Here is an 11064-nt window from a genome sequence, read left to right as displayed (position 1 = left end):
TCCCGTACTCGATCTACCCGCAACTGCAAGGTTAGGTTGCAGAGGCGGGCAGATCGAGAGCGGGACCAATAGATCGAGCCGAAAATCGATCGATTTAGCAGACTAACTGTGATGTCCGGGGAGGGGTTATTGACAGTCGACAATGACGGAGTTCCACAGATATGATCTTTATTAGACGGCAGCCATGTGGGAACTAAATGTTACAGGAAATTACGTGTACAGACCATGTGACAATCACGTGACTACAACAATATCATCACATCTCCTCAACTTTGCATAAAAACTTTCAAGTTTATGCATCTCCTCAACTTTAGAATGAAACTCATACCTTTGTTTACAATTCACTTAGCAAAATATGAAATTTGCCAACAGTGTCTTTGCAAAACTTTCTTTTAAATTGTCAAATTGTTATGCTCTGTGGATAATATTTTAACAAACAATCAAAAACGTTTATGATTACTTTCATCAGAAATTTACCACTACCAGGTAAACATCAGATAGAACAGTATGTAACTCTGAACAAGGAACAGGAACTTGAAACTTTAGAACTAGGAAAGTACAAATTTCCAAAACAAAGTTCGCTCTACAGAAACTCAGTACATAGTGTTCGTGAATAGTCTTATATCACTACAATCTATCCCTCTGGCATGAAATAGTCCTTGTGCCAAGGGGGTTTAGATTTTACTCTAGTTGAGCGTCTCACATCAGTACTGTTGGGGTTTACATTTGTCTTAGGTGTATCTACACCTGGACGTACACTTGTTTCAACTGGTATTGTACTAGCAGGTGAAATAGAACTAGAACATACTGGTCTTGTTGATTTCTGACTAGGACAGACAGGTTCTACTGACGAATTATCAAAATTGCTAGGAGCAGATAACTCTTGTATACTGGGATCAAAGGATGGAACATCATTTTGTATTCCTGTTGAAATTTGAGGTTCTCCATACATCAATTCTTTGGAGTTCCCTCCAGTGCCCCGGAAGGGAAATTCCGGACTTTCCTCAACATATTTCTTTACATGTCCCGTGGACCTTCTTTTGACACCTTTGGAATTTTCCAATACTAAAGCACCTCCATCTTTCTGAATGACTCTATATGGTTCTGTCTCAAAATTGGGAGTAAGTTTGTTTTGCCTAAACGCTTGCTGGAGCAAAACCAAATCACCTTCCCTGATATCTGAGGAAATGGCATGTCTCCTGCTATCTGCATAGAACTTCTGTTTCAATTTCATTCTACAATCTCTTTCTTTCATTTTTATCTGCCAATCAGACTCATTGATAGTTTGGGAATCTTGTCCCTAAATTCTCTTCCATAAGAGCCATAGCAGGAGATACGCCTGTCACAGTATGGGGTGTGTTTCTATATTCAAATAGAAAGTGTGTCAAATCCTTATACCAATTTTTCTTTTGCAATTAGCAATTCTTACAGATTTCAAAATCACTTCGTTCAGCCTTTCCACGCTCCCATTGCTCTGAGGCCAGTATGGAATAGAATATTCATGATTAATACCTAAGTAATCAAGACAACCTTCAAACTCGGCTGAGGTGAAAGGTGGACCATTGTCGCTCTTAACACAGTAAGGCAATCCATGTGTAAAAACATGGCTTCCATGGCTTTTATGACATGACCAGCATCTGTTTTCTTTAACAAAACTACTTCTGGCCATCTAGAATATAAATCAGTTACCACAAGCAACTTTTCACCATCACACACTTCCAAAAGATCAACAGCTAAATCGAACCATGGTCCTTCAGGTAATTGTGTGGATGATATTGGCTCTGGGTTTGGCCTAGCACTAACCAATTGACATGGATGACAGGATCGTATCAGCTTTTCTACGTCCCTGTCCATCCCAGGCCACCAAACTCTGTCACGTAGGCGAGCCTTAGTTCTCACAATTCCCTGATGACCCTGGTGAGCAATTTTCAGAATTTTTCTTTGCAAAACCTGTGGTACGACTAATCTGTTACCACGCATGATCAGTCTGCCATACAACCATAACTCGTCTTTCACATGCCAAAAGGGTGAAGACTTCAATTTTGACCAATTTGCAGAGGTAATACACTTTTCAACCAGTTGTAAGCTCTGGTCTTTTGCAGATTCTCTCTCAATATCACCTGGAGTGATAGCAGGTGGCATGGCCTCTAAAATAACACTACATGCAAAATCTTCAGTTTCTCGACAACACTTATCAGATGGTTCATCCACAGGCAATCTACTCAACATATCTGCATAATTATTCTTGCCCTTGATGTGGGTGATATGATAATCAAACTGCTGCATATACAACAACCATCTCTCAATTCTAGCTGAGGGGGGCCTGGAGTTAGGGCTGAACACTTTCAATAAAGGCTTATGATCAGTTCTGATCTCAAATGACTACCTAACAGAAACTGCTGAAGTTTCTCACATGCCCATTTAATCCCAAGAGCCTCCCGCTCGAACTGAGAGTACCTAGACTCAACGTGTGTAAGCTTTCTGCTTACATAGTATACTGGTTGGTATGAACCATTACTCTGCATTTGTTCAAGGATTGCTCCAACACCAACGGGTGACGCATCAGAAGTGACCCGAGTTTTAGCCCCCTGCTTGAAATAAGCCATGAATGGACTTGTGGTCAACTTATGTTTGATGAGGTTGAATACCTGCTCATGCTTGGGAAGCCATTCCCATTTCACATCCTTGCGAGTCAAATCCCACAGTGGGCTAGTCACTGTAGCAAACTTATCAACATACCTTGAGCAAATTAGGCTAGCCCTAAGAAACTTCTCAATTCTGATTTGTCAGTTGGCGTTCGAGCTTTTACTATAGCTTTGACTTTCTCATCAGTGAGTTTCATACCCTGGGCTGTCATCAAGTGACCCATGAATATCATACTGTCTCCTATGTTACACTTTGTAAAGTTCAAAGTTAAACCATGCTCACTAAATCGCTTGACCACTTTCTCAACTCTGGCATACAGCTGCTCATAATTCTCAGCTTCTACCCTAATATCATCATGTATGTTATGGGCACCTTCACAACCTTTCAAGACCTGACTGATTAAATTTTGAAATTTTTCAGTCGCCATGTTTACACCAAAAATCAAACGCCTGTAACGATACAAGGAGTTGGGCCCTGAGAAAGTTGTAATATCCCTGCTACTTTCATCGAGTTCAATTTGATGAAAGGCCATATTCATATCAAGCTTACAGAAAACTTTGGCCCCTGAAATTTCTTCAAGCGTTTCATCCATGGTAGGAACAGGGTGTCTTTCCCTTACAATGGCTTGATTTGCCTTTCTCATGTCAAGACATAGTCTAACATCTCCATGAGGCTTTTGAACCGTTACAAGAGGGTTGACCCAAGAGGTCGGACCTGAAACCTTTTCTATCACGCCCAGTTTTTCAAGTTCTTTGAGTTTTTCAACAACTTTAGCACGGCGGTTGAAAGGAATTCGCCGTACTGGACTATGGGTTTGACAATTTCAGCAATATGCAGATGGAGCTGGTAGCCTTTTAACCTACCCAACCCAGTGAATACCTCAGGATATTTCCTCCTCAATTCTGCAAGAATTGGCGAAGGATTATCAGCAGGAACTGAATTCATTGTGCAAAGATTTACATTTCCAACTCTCAGCATGTCTAAATTCACAGAAGTACTACGACTCAGTAAGATCGGCTGATCAGCCTTGATCACTATGAAATCAGCAATACACTTCTTTTTAGTGGGTGCTTCGACATGTAAAGCACATTTGCCCACTATTTCTAACGATTTACTAGAACCATAAGTAAACACTTTGTTATTGCAATTTCGAACTTTCACACCACGCTTTTCAGCAAGTTTGCGAAATTGTTTTTCACCAATGAGATTGCACGTAGCACCACTGTCGATGATAACTGGCACGTGTTGATTCTCGATTTGAATACCTTCATCGGTAAGATCCTTTCCACTTGAAGCACGGAGAGCATATAGTATGCTTTCTCATCGGCACTCTCGACGTCTGTATGGCTATCATCGGCATTTGAATCAGTTGTCTGAGCTACTTTGTGTTACCGCGTCCACCACCACGTCTACCTCCGCGCCAACGTGTACTGCGGCTAGCACCACGGCCTCGACTGTTGCTATGATCACTGTCTTTGGACGGACAGTCTTCCCACTTAGCACGACAGTCTGCAGCCCTGTGTCCCGGCTTTCGACATCGGAAACACCGGTCGGACTTTTGCTCAGCTTTGCGAGTACTACTGCCAGTACTGGCTTGACATTCACGTTGCACGTGACCTCTCTTTCCACAACGGAAACAGGCTAAGTCCGCCATTTTTGCCTTTAGTGCGCGTACGTTTACCACCAATGTTGACGGCATTTGCAGTGTGACTATTGGACACCAGAACCAATGCATCCTTGTCATGATAGGACCGTATGATTTGTAGCAATTTAGTAGTGTTCAAGTCGTTTTCACGATATAGCTTGCTTTTCAGCACTTTGTCACTGATATAGAGTAAGACACGGTCTCTTATCTGGTTATCTTTTTCCGTCTCTGGAAAATCACAGTCTTTCAGTAGAGTCTTGAGACGTATTACGTAGTTGTCGACCGTCTCCCCGGACATGGGAGTTACGCTGTAAAACTTCTGTCTCGCCATCGGAACGTTTTTTTGTAGTTGGAAGTGTTTATTCAGACACTCTATCAACTTTGCACAGTTTGTGACGTCACCAGTTTCATCGGCAGATTTAGTGCGAATAATGTCTCTGATGCCACTTCCAGCCATGTGTAAAAGTAAGGCACGCTTCTGAGCATTATTTGAAACACCAGACGCTGCCACAAACAGTTCAAATTCCTGAAGCCAACGCTCCCACCTTTGTTGAAGGGTCTCCGGTTCACCTTCACAGTCAAATCCCGCCAATCCTGGCAGTCCGGACAAGGTCACGGGGGTAGACTCTGTTTCTGGCATTTTCATACGTTCAAAACACGGCTGTAGTCACTAAATCTCAGAAAAGTTACTTGCGTACGGTCTTTTATAGTTATGTTCGATAACTACATCCTCGTCTCCATTATGTGATGTCCGGGGAGGGGTTATTGACAGTCGACAACGACGGAGTTCCACAGACATGATCTTTTAGACGGCAGCCATGTGGGAACTAAATGTTACAGGAAATTACGTGTACAGACCATGTGACAATCACGTGATTATGACAATATCATCACACTAACCAGCTCACCAGCGCCTGTGCAGGCTGTGGTTAAATATGAATGGAAGGCAAGTTTGAAGTTAGCCCTGCTTACAGGTCTGTGTGTTCCCGGCGTTATACGGACTCTGTGGTGAAGGCTGTATAACGCCGGAAACACACAGACCTGTACGCAGGGCTAGTTTGAGGTCAATACATGGGACCAGAGGGGAAAGTATTGACTAGTCTAGTAAGTTTGGTTTTAGGTAGAACTTGTTACATCCTCTTGTTGTTTGCAAAGGTTATCATAGGGTACTCAGTCTCCGATGATATTGATGATGATGTTGATTAAATATTCAAAAATGGAGAAAAATAGAAATATGTTTTGACTCTGTAAATTTTTGTTGTTGTTGTTGTTGTTATTGTTGCTGTTGTTGTTGTTGATAGTATTTGCAGAAAAGAACAAAGTATGCACTGCGAAATCCAATACAGCCTAAATACATATGCGCTGCAAAATTCAATACAATCAATACATTCAATACAAATTCAATACAGCGCATACTGTAAAGCCCAGTCGTGTGCGGGCGCTCCGTACCTCCGCCTGCATAATAACGGTCGCTAGGATGACATTGATCGATACAGCCGAGATTGCAGCATGTGTACCGTTGACAGTAAACTCGTATGGTTCACAGTACATAATTTAGGGGCCCAAGCCCTATGCGGGTAGGGCTCCTATTGTATTTACTCTATCTCTTCCTTGCAAAGGTAGATATCAAAAACTGCTGCGCAGATTCATAAATCAAAAATTCTGCAATGAAGCTTTGTAGACCATTGACCACATGCGAAATTTCAAGGTCATGCGAAATTTCAAGGTCATGTCGATATTGAGGAGAGAAGTGACTGGAAATTGAACACCGAATCAGCTAATTACCGGGCTGTATTGCCAGCCATATAGTGAATTCACTTGGTAATTAGCGAGCCACTTTGTTACAGCACAGTAACTTGTCAGCGATATCGTTTTTTGCTCACGTGATGACACACGTGGACAAATGTCGCAGCGATGTCTGTCTGTCTGTGTGTCTGTGTGTGTGTGTGTCTGTCTGTCTGTCTGTCTGTCTGTGTACTCAATATCTCAAAAATGGCTCATCAGATCAGAATCAAATCTGGTACATAGATTCAGTTTGCTAATGGCAAGAACTGATTAGTTTTTGGTGGGTGTGCTTGCTTACTTTTTGCTCATTTGCATAATTAATGATTTTAGAAAAAACTGATATATATTGACAACGACCACATACAATTTGATGAGATTCGCTACAAATGTTGATCACACCAAGATATATCAGCTTTGAAAGATATTAAGGGGTGACGTTAAAGATAGTTACTAATTTGCATGTTTAATGAAATTTCCTAATTAGGGTATATATCTGAATTTACTCGATCAAAATTGACGAAACTTGGTATGCATATTGAAGATACTATGATTTAACCTTATTGAAAGTTATTAAGCATTTTAACTACATCCAAATCCAAATTTGCATATTTAATGAATTTTTGAAATTAAGGATATATATTTGAAGTAAAGTGACCAAAATTGATGAAACTTGCCATGTGCATTGAAGATACTATGATAGAACATTATTAAATGTAATTCAGCATTTTTACATCAGCCAATTAATAATTTGCATATTTTATGAACTTTCCTAATTAGGGGTATTTATCTGATTTGACGAGACCAAAGTTGATGAAACTGGCTATGCACATTAAAGATACTATGATAGAACATTATTGAAAGTCACTAAGCATTTAAACTTTAGCCAATTCCTTATTTGCATATTTAATGAACTTTCATAATCAGGGATATTTATCTGTATTGACTAAACCAAAGTTGACAAAACTTGCTATGTACATTAAAGATGCTACGATACGACATTATTGAAAGTCATTAAGCATTTTTACTTCATCCAGCTCCTAATTTGCATATTTAATGAATTTTTGAAATTAGGGATATATATTTGAATTTAAATAACCAAAATTGATGAAACTTGCTATGTACATTAAAGATACTATTATGTAGGCTGACATTATTTAAAAGCATTAAGCATTTTTGCTTCAGCCAATTCCTAATATGTGTATTTAATTAACTTTCCTAATTAGGGATATATACTTGGATTTATTTGATCAAAGTTGGCATAACATGCTATGTACATTGATGATTATACCTGGTTATACCAATATTGGAATCATTTCGCACTTAAGTTTTCATGTCAGCTAATTTATAGTTTGCATATCTAATGAGCTTTCAAAGTTTGGAATATATAGTTTGAAGGACTTGACCAAAGGCAATTAATTACACTTGCCATATAAAGTGGTGATACAATGATAGCAGTCAAAGAATCAATTATTTTTATTTCAGCTAATTACATATTTGAATACTTAATGACCTATAGAGTTAATCTGTGGTGAATACTGTTTATTATGTTGATCATAGTTATTTCAATGAAGTTGCAAACATGTGGCAAAGGTTCAAATTTACACATAACTGCAATATATAATGAAACACGTGAGCATTTACAGTTCATATCTGGTTCATTTCAGTCAGCTGCACTTCATGTATGGGGAGAGGCATGTTGCCATAAAGCTTATCTGGGTTTGAACAATTCAGTATAGGGGTGGCCGCTTATTGCCTCCTGGGATTCAAAGCAAGTAAAGATAATAATATCGGGGATAATATCATACACTTAACCATAGACAGTGGAGCAAAACTAGTCCACTAAATAGGAATAGAAAATCGCAGATTTTCAAGCACGTCGTTCATGAACGCTCAGCAGATGGTTCCTTCTCTCAAGTCTGATGACGTCATCGTCAAGATCTTGGGAGCCGGAACGCTTATATGTTGACAACATAAATGTTTCTCACGTTTATTTTCATTCCAACAAACCTCAGAAAAGAGTAAACAAACTCGATTAATTGACTTGTCGCAAGAGAGGAAAATGAAGTAGTCGTGCAATATGCAGAGTGATCAACACAAGGTTCTATTGTCCTATAAAAATATAAAAAAACAATTTCAATACATGTTGACTTTCATTTGAGATACATACGATATCAATAGAATGTCTTTTGAATCCTAGTGATCTATTTCACTTTTTGTGGTAGTTAAATAAAGTCAAAGTAAATGAAATGTAAAAAGATCACCATCCTGTAAGAAACATAAATAAAAACTTGCATATTAATTATTACACGTTTCGATGTCAGCGTCTAATAGTGGGAATATCTTGTGCCAGTGCCCCGCATAAAGGATCAAACAGTAATATTTAACGTAAAACGTCATGCAACGATGAATCAACGACCAGTAGTTTACTCACAATTTGCTTCCCGCTAGATATAAAGAACTCGTTTGTTGATGCATACCTTTAAAAACCCAGTAAACATGACACCATGAATTTCCTTAACCAGCCACCTTCTTTCACGCTAAAATTCATTTCTGTATCAATAAATATGTTTCTTGCAAAATTCATTCATTAGGAGTCTAATATTTTTTCCAGTGATATATCCGATATTTAACAAAGATAGAAAAATGCATTTCCATTAGTTTGTTGAAAGTCACTGTGGTAAAAATGAGGGTCTTTGATTTATTCCTCCATTTTGACTGACAGGTGTATAACCTTCTTTCCCACAATCTGGACTCACAGAAACAAAGTCTGTTGATAAGAACAATTAACACGTTTTAATCTGTCGATTGTCAAATTATTGGATCACTTGGCACGGCCACACAATATGTTCGACCACACTAAACCTGGAGCTCCCTGGGATCAAGTTTTTTGTAGTCTGTAAGCTCACAATGGAGTGTCATAGCCTTTCGTTTTCCATTGTTTTCCATTGAAATTGTAATCTACTGAGTAGATTTTCTTGCAAAACCATCTGACGCCAAACTAGGTAGAGGAATCGATCCCAGGAATCTAGTTTGTTCTAGTCTGTAAGAGGATTATGAAGGTGTCATAATTCACGATTGGAACTAATTTGGGATAATTGGATGATGAAGTAATGCCAATTTAATCTACAAATGTTATCTCATCTGCTTTTCTTTTTACATTACACATTTGTTTTTATGATTAATTTGCAATATTGCAACATTCAGCTATACGGCACCTAACAATTTTGAGAAATTTGAAAAATATTAAAATCTAATTATCCCAAAATAGTTCCAACCGTGTTATAGCCTTTTGTTTTCCATTGAAATTGTAATCTAGTAGTAAATTTCCTGCCAAGACAATCTTACGCCTGAACCATGCCTTCAAGGGTCTATGGAGAAATGCTTGAATTCAGTACTTGTTGACGTGACAAGCAGTACATCACTGGGTAAACTTTAACATACTGGGTATTTTTTTCTCCGTTCAACAAATTCTTGGTATTGTAGATGCCGCCCGTCACTTCCCTGAACGAACTGATCAGAGAATGTCAGCGAGCGTGGTATAGGGGACAATTTACCGAGAGTTCCAATCGGAAACAAACCAACAACCGCTATTTTACGGCATAACACATCAACTATCGAGCAGCGTACACGTTAATGTGTTTGCCCTCCTAGTATTGTATATAATTTTCTGGGTTCTACAACATGTCTTCTTCGTACTTTATCATTCTCTTAAACGCACGTTACCAATATATCACATCTAAAAACAAATCGGAACAGAGAATTACCTGTGTTCTGGGACTGTCTTCAGAAGTTGGTCCCATTTTAAAATTTAAGTCAAGAATTTTTGTTTGCCCTCCTAGTATTTTATATAATTTTCTTGGTTCTACAATATGTAGTCTTCGAATCAATCGATCTTCAAGTTTGAAACACTAGTTACCAATATCACAGAAAAAGTTGGCAAAGAGAATTAGCAGTGTAATTATTTGGATACATCGCTGAAATTACTTTTTGCTCCTCAGAGTCGATCTAAACTTGAGCTAAATTAGAAAGTTTAGAACGCTATTTAGACCGGGCTAACAATCGTAATTATCGGATATATCGCTTGGAAAAAGTTTGGACTCCTCAGAGACGAGCTAAACTCCAGCTAAATTAGAAAGTTTAGAACGTTATTTAGATCGGGCTAAATATCGTAATTATCGGATATATATATAAAAGGAAAATAGTTTGGACTCCTCAGAGACGAGCTAAACTCCAGCTAAATTAGAAAGTTTAGAACCTTATTTAGATCGGGCTAAATATCGTAATTATCGGATATATATATCACAGGAAAATAATTTGGACTCCTCAGAGCCGAGCTAAACTCCAGCTAAATTAGAAAGTTTAGAACGCTATTTAGATCGGGCTAAATATCGTAATTATCGGATATATCGCCGGTAAAAAAATTTGTACTCCTCAGCGCCGAGCTAAACTCCAGCTAAATTAGAAAGTTTAGAACGCAATTTAGATTGAGCTAAATATCATAATTATCAGATTTATCACAGGAAAAAAATTGGACTCCTCAGAGCCGAGCTAAACTCCAGCTAAATTAGAAAGTTTAGAACGCTATTTAGATCGGGCTAAATATCGTAATTATCGGATATAGAAAGTTTAGAACGCTATTTAGATCGGGCTAACTATCGTAATTATCGGATATCTCGCAGGAAAACATTTTGAACTCCTCAGGGCGAGCTAAACTCCAGCTAAATTAGAAAGTTTAGAACGCTATTTAGACTTGGCTTAATATCGTAATTATCGGATATATCGCTGGAAAAAATGTTGGACTTCTCAGAGCCGAGCTACACTCCAGCTAAATTAGAAAGTTTAGAACGCTATTTAGATCGGGCTAAATATCAAAATTATCGGATTTATCTCAGACAAAAAATTGGACTCCTCAGAGACGAGCTAAACTCCAGCTAAATTAGAAAGTTTAGAACGCTATTTAGATCGGGCTAACTATCGTAATTGTCGGA

At 38.5% G+C, this 11064-nt stretch overlaps 1 protein-coding gene across 1 annotated transcript; it reads right to left on the bottom strand.

Moving 5' to 3' along the window:
* Positions 1 to 4247: 4247 nt before the first annotated feature.
* On the bottom strand, positions 4248 to 4931 carry LOC139150347 (uncharacterized). Its single transcript, XM_070722651.1, has one exon. The coding sequence runs from the start codon at positions 4929 to 4931 to the stop codon at positions 4248 to 4250; it is 684 nt and encodes a 227-aa protein (XP_070578752.1).
* Between the last annotated feature and the right edge of the window lie 6133 nt (positions 4932 to 11064).

Source organism: Ptychodera flava, chromosome 2 (genome assembly GCF_041260155.1).
Source record: "Ptychodera flava strain L36383 chromosome 2, AS_Pfla_20210202, whole genome shotgun sequence".
Classification (NCBI taxonomy): Eukaryota; Metazoa; Hemichordata; class Enteropneusta; family Ptychoderidae; genus Ptychodera; species Ptychodera flava.
The sequence above is the reverse complement of the archived record's forward strand: the minus strand, read 5'-3'. Positions and strand labels throughout refer to the sequence as shown.